Genomic DNA, 14944 nt, shown 5'->3' with positions numbered 1-14944 from the left:
TACTTCAGAGTGGGGGGGGGTACTGTCTTTAGAGGGTTTTCTAATATTAAGAAGATAAAAAGAAGAGTCCCTTTTTGTTTAAACGTTGTTTTTAAATACTTCAGAATGGGGAGGGGGTACTGTCTTTAGAGGATTTTCTAATATTAAGAACATAAAAAGAAGAGGCCCTTTTTGTTTAAACGTTGTTTTTAAATCCTTCAGAGTAGGGGGGAGGGGTACTGTCTTTAGAGGGTTTTCTAATATTAAGAAGATAAAAAAGAAGAGGCCCTTTTTGTTTAAACATTGTTTTTAAATACTTCAGAGTAGGGGGGGGGGGGTGCTGTCTTTATAGGTTTTCTAATATTAAAAAGATAATAAGAAGAGGCCCTTTTTGTTTAAACGTTGTTTTTAAATACTTCAGAGTGGGGGGTACTGTCTTCAGAGGGTTTTTAATATTAAGAAGATAAAAAGAAGAGGCCCTTTTTGTTTAAACATTGTTTTTAAATACTTCAGAGTAGGGGGGTACTGTCTTTAGAGGGTTTTCTAATATTAAGAAAATAAAAAGAAGAGGCCCTTTTTGTTTAAACGTTGTTTTTAAATACTTCAGTGTAGGGGGGTGCTGTCTTTAGAGGGTTTTCTAATATTAAGAAGATAAAAAGAAGAGGCCCTTAAACATTGTTTTTAAATACTTCAGAGTAGGGGGGTACTGTCTTTAGAGGGTTTTCTAATATTAAGAAGATAAAAAGAAGAGGCTCTTTTCTTTAAACGTTGTTTTTAAATACTTCATAGTCCCATGGCTTACCTGTTTATATACAGTATGGATGAAGTACTACATGTACCCCATCTTTCTCCAGGATTCTTTGTTGTAAAGTCTGATTACCTCCTGGTGAGCTTGGATTTATAATGCTCTGTCTTGGCAGTCAGATTAGTTCATTCATTCAGCAGAGCATAAAAATATTTTCCATGCTGCTGTCAACACGGTACAAAAAAGATCAGCTTTATTTGATTATGTTTCTTTGGTGCCAGAGCACAAAATATATTATTTTTAAGGACGGCTTTCCTATTGAACCGACATATGCTGATACGTTGACCTTCCCCTTTCATGGAACAAACCAAATAGTTTCATCTTATTCTTCTTGTCCGGACGTGGTCTCGCCTTTGGAATTTGAAGCCAGATGGTTGTTCATAATATAATGAATACATATTATTAGTTATAGAAATTTTCATCAATAATTTTTGCTTTCTTAATGAGCCGTAATATGATTTCATTTTTCAAGCGCTTTAAAGTAAATATCCCGAGCCTCTACTCTAAGTATCCTCCCTGAGCCAAATAAAACTTCTTAAGCATTGAACTCCTCACACAAGCAACTAAAAGACTAGAGGAGCTCTCTTCCAACAAGGGAGATTAAGACAGATTAAATTCATGCACACACCTCCAAAGTTTTCTCTCCTGGAAGACTCATTTGGTGATGGCAAAGCGCTTCTACGGGTTTTCATTTGAAAGTGAATTAATAGTTCATGCATATCTGATTGGCTTCCATCTGCTTGTGTTCACATCAACACATGCCCAATTAGTCCTCTTCGAGGACATTTAATGCATCTTACACCAATTACCTTTGACATTACAACCTGTTATAAGTACACCCAATCCAATCAACCAAATCGCCAGTATCAACTAAAGCAGTCAGGTTGAGGCCTCATAATATTTGGTATTTTTGTTTTGCAACTACAGAGTTTAGTTCTTTTCTAAATGTAAAACTACAAAATGTTTTGTGGTAACATTTGGGGTTTCTGGGATTGTTATAATAAAATGTAGATAGAATGAATATAGCGTTAGTTATCACCCTTATATCCATGTGCTTAGACAAGAGAAAGTGTTTCAATGTGCTAAAGAAGGAAGGTTCCAGTGACCCTGATCAGAGACCCCAGAGACCCCCAGGTCCTGGAGGTGCCTGGATGCGCCAACAGCAACCCTGCAGATGTTTCTGTTAATCCTGCCAGAATGTGTCAAGATAAGAACTCATAAAACAATAAAAATAATGACTCTCACATACACACACACACATAGACAAACAAATACAGCTTGTGCAACTGCCCCCCCTTAGAGTTGCACAATCATGTAGTAGGGACCCCCGAAAGAGAATAAAAAGAGTGGAGCGGCATGTCACTGGTTATGTTGTTTCACTCTCCTCGCTGCGAGTAACTTTGAATATTGTTTTCTGTCTCTTCTGTATTTCTGTATTACAAGTGTCATAGGAGTTTGAACCTGACAGGGATAGATTAATTAGATTAAAAATCTTGAGTTGGGCCTTCTGGAACAAATTAATGATGCTAACCAGGGTTCCACGGGTTCTTCTCCTTATTCTAGTTATGAGAACCTGGACTGGAGCCAAAGAATTTAAATCACAAAAAAACAGCCATGAACCTCAGTGCATATACCTGGTACAAAGTAGTACTTTTCTATTATATAGTACACCGAGACTACTTGAGGTACGTCTCGTTTCCTCATGAAGGTTGAGCTGTGATTTCAGACCCAAAGACCCCCGCCGATAGCGCTCGGCCTGCTTATTGCCTCCAGGATCTTCCCGCTTGGTCCTGGGCATACACACGGCTGAGCTCAGTGCCAGCTTTCTGTATGGACAACAAAGAGTGTGGCGTCGTTTCATTTGCATGGCAGACAACATGCAAGTCAAAGGAGTGTGTCTAATTCTGGCTTTCTTTGCTTCTTTCTCTTGTCTTCTTTTCCAGACCTCAACGGCAAAACACCAGGTGAGTTGGAATGGAAAAGAAGGGAACGTAGTGTCGCACTTTTTTTTATCTTGATTATTATATGGGGGGTGGGGATGGATAATTATGGCTTCCCCTGCTGATCTTGTCATTTGGCCAATGAACAGCCCAGTATTTTTATGATGGGAAAGAGAGAGACAATACAAACAATTTATCCTTATTCCGTAATAAATTACACGACTACAATGAATATGATGAAATAAAATAGGAACATGGTTATTTCCATTCTACTTGTAAAATATAAGTTATTTGGGATCATGAATGAAGGATCTTATGCTGCATTTTCTACATATGAATTTGTTGCTACGGTAATCCCTGGACATTTGGCGCTTCCAATTAAAACAAAAAAAAAATCAAAAATAAATAATTTATACCTAAAGTCATATTTAAGTAAAATGTATCACAAAAACAATATAACAATATACTATATACCAATACACGGATATACTGTATACCAATAAACCAACATACCAATATACTATATGCAATATACCAATATAATATATACCAATATAACAATATACCAATATACTATATACCAATACACCAATACACCAATATACTATATACCAATATACCAATATGCTATATACCAATATAACAATATACTATATACCAATATAACAATACAACAATATACTATATACCAATATAACAATACAACAATATACTATATACCAATAAAACAATACAACAATATACTATATACCAATATAACAATACAACAATATACTATATACCAATAAAACAATACACCAATATACCAATATACTACATACCAATATACTATATACCAACACACCAATATACCAATATAACAATATACTATATACCAATACACCAATATACGTACCAATATACTATATACCGATACACCAATATACTATATACCAATATACCAATATGCTATATACCAATATACCAATATAACAATATACTATATACCAATATAACAATACAACAATATACTATATACCAATATAACAATACAACAATATACTATATACCAATATAACAATACAACAATTTACTATATACCAATATAACAATACACCAATATACTATATACCAATACACCAATATACCAATATACTACATACCAATATAACAATACACCATTATACTATATACCAATGTAACAATATACTATATACCAATATACTATATACCAATATAACAATACACCAATATACCAATATCCTATATACCAATATAACAATATACTATATACCAATATAACAATACACCAATATACTATATACCAATACACCAATATACCAATATAACAATAAACCAATATACTATATACCAATATAACAATATACTATATACCAATATACTATATCTATATACCAATATAACAATACACCAATATACTATATACCAATATAAGAATATACCAATATACTATATACCAATACACCAATATACCAATATACTACATACCAATATACCAGTATAACAATACACCAATATACCAATATAACAATACACCAATACACTATATACCAATAGACTCATCATTCACAGAACACTTTACTAACGGAAATAAATTAATTACACAGAAACCTAATACTCAAAAGGTGTCTATACAAATATACAAATATGTCCCAATATGAATTTAAAAATGAATAACATTTTAACGTTTTACCATAAGGCATTGCATCAGAGTAACACATTCATGTCGGCTCTGCGTTGACATCAGCTTCTCTTCTTTTGCTTTGGGCTCCTCTGGGTCACCTGGTGGACATAATCAGCATTGCATTGCCTTATGCTTTCTACGCTCTCCAATGAAATGTTTTTCTCAAATGCAACGTATGTCATTTTGTAAAAACAACTGAATCAGGCTGTCAGAAAAGTTGGGACATTTATTGCACCTATGGATAGCATACATGCATACATATATTTATTTATGCACATACTCTTTGTACCCATGCATATTCCATAATCTATATTTAAATAGTGGTTAGCTGTAAAACGTCAGCTTTGTGTTCCCTGTCAGTTTGTCCTGATGTTATGTTTTCTCTCCGTGGGAAAACATAACGTCACAATACCAGCAGTGTATTGGAAATGTGCTGAAGTGTTCCACTTTCTTTCTCTTTCTGCTCCCTTTTTCCTGCTCTTCCCGTCTGAAGGCGTTGCACACATGATGGCAGAACAAGGTATGCACCCCCCCCCCCATCCTTCTTTCTGGCATGTACTGTCATTCCATAGCATGTTTTGATTCTGATGTGACGAAGATCTTATTATGGAATGTTGCTCTAAACCTCTTTAGCTCGTGGCCGTAATGTGGCACTGCATACTTCTGGAAAAAATCCCCAAATACGATTTTTTTTAACTGAATTTGATGGTTTGATGTATGTGACTTGAGACCAATCATGTAACTTTTTGCTGGGATGTTTAAAAATGTCACTCGCCTCTACTAAAAGCCTTATGGCGTTGCTAATAATCAGCTGTTTTTGGGTTCCTAAACTAAACTAAAACCGACATTTAAGCCTAAATTCTGATTTTTATTATTCAATGAAAATAAAGTCCCCATATTTTGCTACACGTTCAATCACATACATCTGCTCGCTCCGTCAACCATGCTAGTTTGGAACCGGAATAAGCTAATATTCTGTTGCTCAAAAGGATGCTATGACATGCAATAGTGTTTGATGTGGTTGCATGTTTGAAGTGGTTTGCGATGTACTGTACTGTACTGTACCGTGCTGTACCGTACAGTACGTACTGTACCATGCTGTACCGCACTGTTCCGTACAGTACCGAACAGTACCGTGCTGTTCCGTACTGTACTGTGCTGTACCGTGCTGTACCATACTGTTCCGCACAGTTCTGAACAGTACTGTGCTGTACCGTGCCGTACCATACTGTACCGCACTGTGCTGTACTGTGCCGTACCATACTGTACCGCACTGTTCCGTACAGTACTGAACAGTACTGTACTGTTCCGTACAATACCGCGCTGTACCGTACTGTACCGTATCTAGTACCGTATCTGGTACTGTACAGCCGTGCATCTTAATGGTGCAAGTTCTCATGAACAGTTTATCGAATATTAGGTGCAAAGTAAGACATTGGACAGGTCGTGGTTGGGTTATAAAGGAATCCGAATCCGAAGTCACTCACACTGTCCACAGAACACATGGACAAAATAGACTGAAAACAAGAATGAAATGTACTCCCCAACCAATATCTGGGAATATAGAATCCACGGACACACAGGGACAACATGAAAAATCCACGCAGAGCTTGTCTTAGTCCAGGAAGGACATGTGTTCTTGACACCATTGCTAGCCATGACTTCCCTTGTCCACAGGTTGGCAGCTCCACGTCTTTACTGAGTAGACTAGCGCCAGGAACACGATTTGTCCATCACGCATTGTGAGGGACATCGGGACTGAAATGAGATGACATGTCTAGTATCTCTAGATCTCTAGTATCCTATAAACTGTTCATGAGAATACACGCCCTAATAACATGTAATCATAAATGCAATGATATATGTGATGACTGAGTGTCATTTTTCTCTCACTTCTTGTCCCCCGTCTGGGCGTCTTGGCTCTTTGGCTCTTTGGCCGTGGACGCTTCTCTTCTCTCCCCACCTACTGCTGCTCTTCTAGCTAAAAGCAAAGGTACAGCCTTTTCCAAATCGTTCCTTTTCCGACATTATGAAAAGCGGCGCTTTCTCTGTGAGTGCGAGAGCCTTGATGCAAGCATATGTACTGGAATGTTCTTGATGCTCTAATGCATTTGCTCTAATGTTTACTTGTCTGCTCAGTTTTTGTTCCCTAATGACTTCTCAGTGGAGGATTAGGTTGGTAATTAAGCCACTCCTAATTGGGGAGCAAGAAAATAGAGTACATTGCTTTGCTGTGTACGCTTGCTAATTCGTCTGAGGGCTGCATTATGTGTGAAGTGTTGCTTCAAAATATTTCTACAATTTCAAGTGAGCCCCTGACTTCGATGGATCGCCTTACCTTCGAAAAATAATTCCAGCAAAACATCAAAGCAGTAAAGTGGAACCTCGATTTTTGTTATTACCGTCATTTTCGGTGAGTAAGCCGTTGAACCCTGCGGCTTGCAGCTAGTTTCATACGTGACAAAGTATTACTCTTTGTTTAAATACCGGACCGCCTAATAATAATAAGTCTGATTCATGGTGTCATCTTTCATCCAAAAGGTGCACCTAAGAAATATACAAACAAGTACCAATACAAGTCTAAAATGGAAACAAACAACTATGTTAAAGTTTTCCATTCATGCATTGTGTCTGTGCTGGGTGCTGCAATGATATCAGCCTCCCTCTGGGCTCTGAGCTCCTCCAGCAGGAGTGAGAAGGGCTAGAGGAAAGTTGCTCTATTTTCCCTCGTAATATTTACACGTAATATTACTTTATTCTCTTAAATTTATGACTTCATTCTGGTAATATGACTTTTGTTCTTGACTAAACTTTATTCTTGAATTCCCAGGTAACTTTTTCAATGTGGCCATTATTATAATAGTCCATTGTGGTAATTAAATTAAAATTAAACCTTCCGTAAACCTTTGCAATCGGGTGATTGACTGCTTGACGCAATCCCAAGAACCAGGAAGATGCTATAGAACAGGGGTCTCAAACTCAATTTACCTGGGGGCCACTGGAGCTAGGGTCTGGGCAAGGCTGGGCCGCATCAGGTCCCCCCCCCCCAAAAAACGCATTTATTAAAAACAGAAAAATATACAAACTTTTTCAGTGCTTTGGTTCCGATTTTCTACAATAAAAGCTCTGATAAAACATTCCACTGTTCTCAAATATCTTTATTTTTCTGCACAAAATAAGATGAAAAATAAATAAACAAATCAAGAATAAAGAAAATCAGGGCAAATAATAAAAAGTTAAGAAACTACATATAGTTGGTGGGTAGACAAATGTTTTTTTTTCAGATTAAAATGAACAAAGCATTATTAGAGCCCTGTAGACATGACAAAACATGACTATAGTCACATTTATACTCTTTTTATTTACAACATATTGCGCAACTGCAGGGTCTTGAGACACATGCTAACTCGCAAACTAGAGAGCTAGCGACCTAAACGGTAGCCTTCAAGTTATTTCCTTTCAACTTAAACAGCCAAAAACTTACCACTTCCACACGGATAGGGAGGATAACTATTAACAGTTATTTAACCTTTAACATGAACATGAATCAAACGTAATAATTTTTTCTGGGTACATGATACCATACAGCATCCATATCAAACTTGCGCGGGCCGCACTAACATTAAACTTTCATATCAAGGTGTGGGCCTCAAACTAGTGTCCTGTGGGCCACATTTGGCCCGCGGGCCGCATGTTTGAGAGCATTGTCTTGCAAATGGTGTTGAGTTTGTCGCATTCATGTTTTATGAAATGATCTATGACATATGCTGGTCTTGCACTGCTTGCTGACTTTAGACTATTTGACTATTTAAGTGCTTAAGTGCTTTGAATTGTTTTCTGGTTTTCTAAAATTGTTATTCCTGAGCGTTTTGCTGGCGTTCTTCCTGGTCCGTAGTCCGGAGTTAAAGAAGATGTATTTGTCCATGTCGTGGCCATGAGCTAAAATTCATCCGCAGTATTCTCCCACACACAGATATGTAACATGTGAAAGCGTGCACCCCATCCCGGGTCCCCGTGCTACCATCTGGTCACAGAAACAAACACCACCGTCTGGAAAAAAAGGCCAACTGTTCTGTTAGGGGGACGGACATGTGAATGTATTGTAATATACGTGTCTTCTGAGGACATTGAATCCACCGCAACTGAACTGTACTGGTGACGTTTGGCCTCTCTTCCAAGCAGGCTAATTCAATCATGCTAAAAGACTAGGTAGGACAGCCGTGGTCTCCAGTATACCTGTCTGTTATTGTATAGTATAGTTAGTATAAAGCCTCATATTGGCACGTGACCCATGTGAAATCCATGGTTGGCCAGCTTCTCTGTTAAAGCAGTGCCATATTGTTTGTGGGGGGGGCTGTCAGGGGTCTGATGCCAAAAAGCAGCAGTGGCATCATACTGTATAAACAACACACTCAGCCAAACTGGAGCAGACCGAGCAAAACCCTGACAAATCATTCTTTACTGGCGCCGTCTCCCAGCTTGTCCCTGCCTCCTCACAAATATTTAGCATTAAAGTTCAGGCTGTACCACTTCTCTCCTGGACAAAATACAATGGTTTCATGGGAAAATATTTCTCATTTATATTGACTTTATATATAAAGTATTTCATGAGTGGTGGTTTTGTGTTTGCTAGCGTTTGTTTGTTGGTTTGTTTGTGTTCAAAATAACTGGAAATATTCTGAATGGATTTGGATGGGATTTTCAACAGGTGTTGGAAACGGGATTATAGAAGAACTCTTTCAATTTTAGGGAAGTTTTCAATTTTGAGGGGGGTTCTTTGTAAAGGATTCTTTCATTTTGTGAGACAGGACAATTTTGGGCATTTCCAAAAAAACCCTGATGTAGGTAAAATACAAGGATGAAGAGTGTATACGTATATATCACTATATTGACACTTACTATGGTACCCATTATGGCATTGGATGCTCATATCACCCCCTACTTTGGTACGAGGTACATTATTAAAAAATAAAAAATAAAAAATTAAAATTAAAATTAAAATTAAAATTAAAATTAAAATTAAAATTAAAATTAAAATTAAAATTAAAATTAAAATTAAAATTAAAATTAAAATTAAAATTAAAATTAAAATTAAAATTAAAAACTTTAAACTGTATTATGGAAAGCAGGAAGTGAACAAATGTAACAGTTACTGATTATAAAAGTACCAGATGGAGGGGTAGGATTTAATAAGCTTTGCTTCTTCCTACTCCTTTTGGACATGTGGAACTGGGAACTGATTATGGGATGCGTTCAATTGTAATCTGATGCATGTTCAAATGAAATAAAACCATTACCATTACCATTACCAAAATAAATGTAGGACTAATATCTATGGTGTATACAGTTTATACAGTCAATAAAACAAAAGTTTTGGTCCAAGGATTGATCCCTGAGGTATGCCAGAAACATGTCCAAAGATGAATCTTTTTCTTCTCTTAGCGAAAATGGGAAAATTGGAAAACTGGATTTGAGAATCCATTTCTGCTATTGGATTATATTTCAGTATTGATCCGCACTAGTTTGCATGATGTGTGTAAAACATGATTCAATACATGAAAAGGACATTTGACATGAATCAGAAGAAAAACCTCTCATTTCCGTCCATTAATTTTCTATAGTGCTTATCCTCATTAGGGGTCCTTGTTTTTGTACCTAATTTTAACCCCACGTTTGGATCAATCTCCCAAAATGTGGCCAATATTCGCCACTATTGCTTATATGTAGTCTTACATTCATATTTACGGCTGCTTCCGTGTGATTTTATGAAGATTACCAACAAACATACTGTGGAACATGAAGTATAATTTTCATCAGAAGCAGACAGCATATCTTCATGATCAGAAGAGGCATCCAATGTCTTCAACAAGATGCTGTCTGCTTGTCAAGCCGTATTAAAATCTCCGATTTACTTCCGACTGACATTTAATTCCTCATTATGTCAATTACACTTCCCGTCTTGTGAGCTATTTAGACACAACTGAAAAGAGCCCAAAAGAGCAGGTCGGCCATGTCCCGAAGACCCACCCGATGAATTGTAGCCCTTTTAGTTGAGGATGCCAGCCCCAATAGTCCAATTGCCCCGGAGCAAACACATTTGAGCTGCAGAACACTCCCCAGACGACATTTCAAAGAGGTTGGGGGGTGGTGGTGGTGGGGGGGGGGGTGGGGGGTGAGAACACGCTTCAGGGGAAGAAAAACATGCTGCTGATCTGAGAAACGATTAAACCCAAATTCCTACTGACAGCGTTCTCTTCTCCCAGAGGGAGATGGCGATGGCGACGGGAGCATAGACAGAATTATGGCTTGAGAGGGAGAGAGATAGAGGAGAGAAGCAAGAGATTATGGTCGAGGAAAGGTTGGTTATCATAATTAAATGGAAGTGCTTTTTATCCTCCTCCTATTGATTTGTGCCAAGGGCGGCGTGTGTTCACCAAAGGAAGTGTGCTCTGTAATTCCGTAGTTTTGCTGGATCCTGCAGTCAACAAACTATCGCCTTAGTCATTAGCAGGACTCTTAGGAATAACGAACGTCTGCCAGATTCAATTTGGTCCATGCTATGGTGAAAGTCCGTAGGATTGGTTTTGAAATAATGCCTATTTATACACGTGTGCTTGTGTGTGCCATCCATGTTGTATTTGATGGCGTCGATAGCATCTCAGACTGGAAAAAGCCTTTGAAAGATATTGGCATCGCATTTGTATCGATCCAACCAATGTGCGGATTTAGGGACACCGTGTATTCCTTACTTTTCCCCCTCCCTTCCCGTCTCCCCCCCCTTATTCATTTTGATTTGAGGAACTTAATGTGAACGGTCGTGTCAAATGCTCGTTGCTCCAGGCGGCATAGCTTAAGTATATCATTGCAATTTTAGCCAGCCGTTTTCTTGTTGGTCCATTTTCCCATTACAGGGAATGACATTTCTTTCTACACCATCATTTATCTTGACAACACCCCCCCCCCCCTTCATGCGGTTCTTTGTGCACACAGTATGTTCACTCCGTGGAATTATCCTCCATTGATGAGTTATGCTGTTATATGATCGTGACCGTGGCATGCAATGACAGCATATTGTACATCATTGACATCAACGTGTAGCGTATAGTATTTATACTATTTGTGTTGTAATGTAGATACGAGTTACATACATGAGTTACTACATACATGAGTTACATGCATGAGTTACTACATGCATGTCAATTGGGGTGTAAACAGCATCAATTCTTTGAAAAAAAGAAACTCATAAACTGCCAACTGCTGTCAGGTAATTCTCAAATAAATTACAATCCAATTAGGAATATATGTATGCTAACACCCCTGATTAAATGTATTAGCAGTATTACATTTTTAGATACATATGTACTCATACATGTAGCAGAGCCATGCGAGTTACATACCTGAGTTACATACATGAGTCACTACATACATGAGTTACATACATGAGTTACTACATACATGAGTTACATCCATGAGTCACTACATACATGAGTTACATACAAGAGTTACATACATGAGTTACTACATACATGAGTTACATGCATGAGTTACTACATACATGAGTTACATAAATGAGTTACTACATACATGAGTTTCATAAATGAGTTACTACATACATGAGTTACATACATGGGTTACATACATGAGTTACATGAATGAGTTACATACATGAATTACTACATACATGAGTTACATGCATGAGTTACTACATGCATGAGTTACATGAATGAGTTACATACATGAGTTACATATATGAGTTACTTCATACATGAGTTACATACATGAGTTACACGCATGCATTACATACATGAATTACTACATACATGAGTTAAATGCATGAGTTACATGAATGAGTTACATACATGAGTTACATATATGAGTTACTTCATACATGAGTTACATATATGAGTTACTTCATACATGAGTTACATACATGAGTTACATGCATGCATTACATACATGAATTACTACATACATGAGTTACATATATGAGTTACTACATACATGAGTTACATACATGAGTTACTACATACATGAGTTACATATATGAGTTACATACATTGGTTACATACATGAGTTACTACATACATGAGTTACATACATGAGTTACATACATGAGTTACTACATACATGAGTTACATACATTGGTTACATACATGAGTTACATGCATGAGTTACTACATACATGAGTTACATACATCAGTTACATGCATAAGTTACATGAATGAGTTACATGCATGAGTTACTACATGCATGAGTTACATGAATGAGTTACATACATGAGTTACATATATGAGTTACTTCATACATGAGTTACATACATGAGTTACAGGCATGCATTACATACATGAATTACTACATACATTAGTTACATGCATTAGTTACTACATACATGAGTTACATACATGAGTTACATACATGAGTTACATACATTGGTTACATGCATGAGTTACATGCATGAGTTACTACATACATGAGTTACATACATCAGTTACATGCATGAGTTACATACATGAGTTACTACATACATGAGTTACTACATACATGAGTTATATGCATGTTACATGCATGAGTTACTACATGCATAAGTTACATGAATGAGTTACATGAATGAGTTACATGAATGAGTTACATGAATGAGTTACTACATACATGAGTCACTACATACATGAGTTACATACAAGAGTTACATACATGAGTTACTACATACATGAGTTACATACATGAGTTACTACATACATGAGTTACATATGTTGCCAAACGATCCTCCATGCTTTCCAATAACAGCTTTGACCAATCTAACAACTTCTTTGTTTTTTTCCTGCCATTATTAATATCCTGTTAGACGGTCGTGTCTCGGCAGTACGGAGTGTTTGAGTCCTTTCTTTTGATTCCAGACATTTCCATTCATCCCCAGCTTGAGAAATAAATGGGGAGCACTTCCCTTCTCTGATGTGCCTCGTGTGGCTGTGTGCATTTGTACTTATGGTATGTTTTGTCTTCACATAATGCTTGTGTGTGTGTGTGTGACAGCATTGCTTTTACTTGGTTTCTATGTTTAGCTTTTGAATTTCTTCCAGAGTGAAACAGTGTTTAAATTGGCTTTTAATGGCCTCCAGTAAAGGAGGGCTGCATCGTGCAGAATCCTGGTCAAGCTTTTAACATTTGAAAATGAGCTTTTATGAGTGTTCACGTAAAAAGCCATTGCAAAATAAAGAGCCCCGTGGGTAGCAACAGAACACAGAGTGTCTTTGTCGAATGCATTTTGGCACATGAACAAAATGAAGCCCTACCCTACATAAACAAAACTACGGTCGGTAAAAGCAATAATAAATATTCATTTGAATTATTTGGTTATTATTTGTTTGGGTGATTTACTGTATTTTTTATGGGAACATTTGCTTTGTTTTTTAGAGTTCCTTTTGATTCGAGGCGGACGTTGTGGAACGGATTAATGACGTTAAAGCAACAGCGTACTAATATCAGTCACATGCAAATGTATATTGTTACAATATTGCCTGTACAGTTAACAAAGGTTTTATGATGGTCAAATTGTAACACTGAAATAATTTCCACACTCTAGGTAAAAAAAATGTCTATATTGGTCACAAGGTGACAGTAATGTTATTTGATCACCAGAACAACAGTCTTTTATTGCAGGCTTGAAGTCTCTCCCAACAGGCACAATAATCCCACAATAATCCCTAACACGAGCTACTGGTGCAGCCATAACCCAAGCCATGCTAAAACTCAACTCCAAAACACAAATGTCACTTCCTGTCCACCCCCACAATCAGCCCCCTACACACACACACATAAGTCTCATTTATGTGTTAAATCTCCTGTTTTCTGTTATTATGTCTCCTATATTAGTAATATCAGTGTAAAAGTGACTATACGGGTGTTATTTCATGTTTAGAGGAGTCTCGCGATGTAAAAAACTGCATTTAGAAGGTCCGTAAACAGCTTTTGTATGCTCTAACTGCGAAAGTATTTCATTTATAAATAAAGAAATGGCCTCAGGGCTCTACATTAAAAACAAAAATGACTTGCCCATGGGGAATCCTTAAGGTGAGAACTACTTGCCCCAACGTGCCCCATGTAAAAAGAAAAGACTGCCATAATGATATCATCTCATTTTTGTGACATCACATGAGAATCTCAATTAAAGATGAAATGATTATCATTTCTTGTGGTTGTTTTCTTACATCGATCATGACGTTGCATGTTCTTGGCAGATGGTTTACTTGTCTTGATCTGTAAAGATACATCACCTTTATAAACCCAGGCTGATATTAAATGATCATTTATCAGTGTTTAATATATTCAGCATCAATATATGCTGATAATTCATCAGATGGAGGAATGTCTGAAAAATAGTGTAGATGTATGTTAACGTGGCATGCCATACTACCTTACACATGGTAGTCGTAGTAAGCAGTGATATTTATAAGTTGTGCACCACAATGAAACATTATTGAATAGACACATTTGTGTACTAGTAAAGTGTTTTTAATCCAGAAAAAAAAATGCTCAATG

At 37.0% G+C, this 14944-nt stretch overlaps 1 protein-coding gene across 14 annotated transcripts in view; it reads left to right on the top strand.

Moving 5' to 3' along the window:
* nrxn3a (neurexin 3a) overlaps nucleotides 1-14944 on the top strand; it is a 134304-nt gene that overhangs the window by 14923 nt on the left and 104437 nt on the right. For 13 of the 14 annotated variants that reach the window (XR_009130343.1, XR_009130341.1, XR_009130342.1 and 10 more), the window contains exons 3-5: nucleotides 2728-2748; nucleotides 4902-4928; nucleotides 6390-6458. Coding sequence is in view for 10 of the 14 variants with exons in the window: in XM_058077788.1 (XP_057933771.1) it covers nucleotides 2728-2748; nucleotides 4902-4928; nucleotides 6390-6458 (117 nt within the window). In the remaining 4 variants the exon portion in view is untranslated. The remainder of the gene's footprint in view (nucleotides 1-2727; nucleotides 2749-4901; nucleotides 4929-6389; nucleotides 6459-14944) is intronic. The other variant, XM_058077791.1, reaches the window with a different exon arrangement.

This window comes from Doryrhamphus excisus, chromosome 7, assembly GCF_030265055.1.
Source record: "Doryrhamphus excisus isolate RoL2022-K1 chromosome 7, RoL_Dexc_1.0, whole genome shotgun sequence".
In the NCBI taxonomy this organism is placed as follows: domain Eukaryota; kingdom Metazoa; phylum Chordata; class Actinopteri; order Syngnathiformes; family Syngnathidae; genus Doryrhamphus; species Doryrhamphus excisus.
The sequence above is the reverse complement of the archived record's forward strand: the minus strand, read 5'-3'. Positions and strand labels throughout refer to the sequence as shown.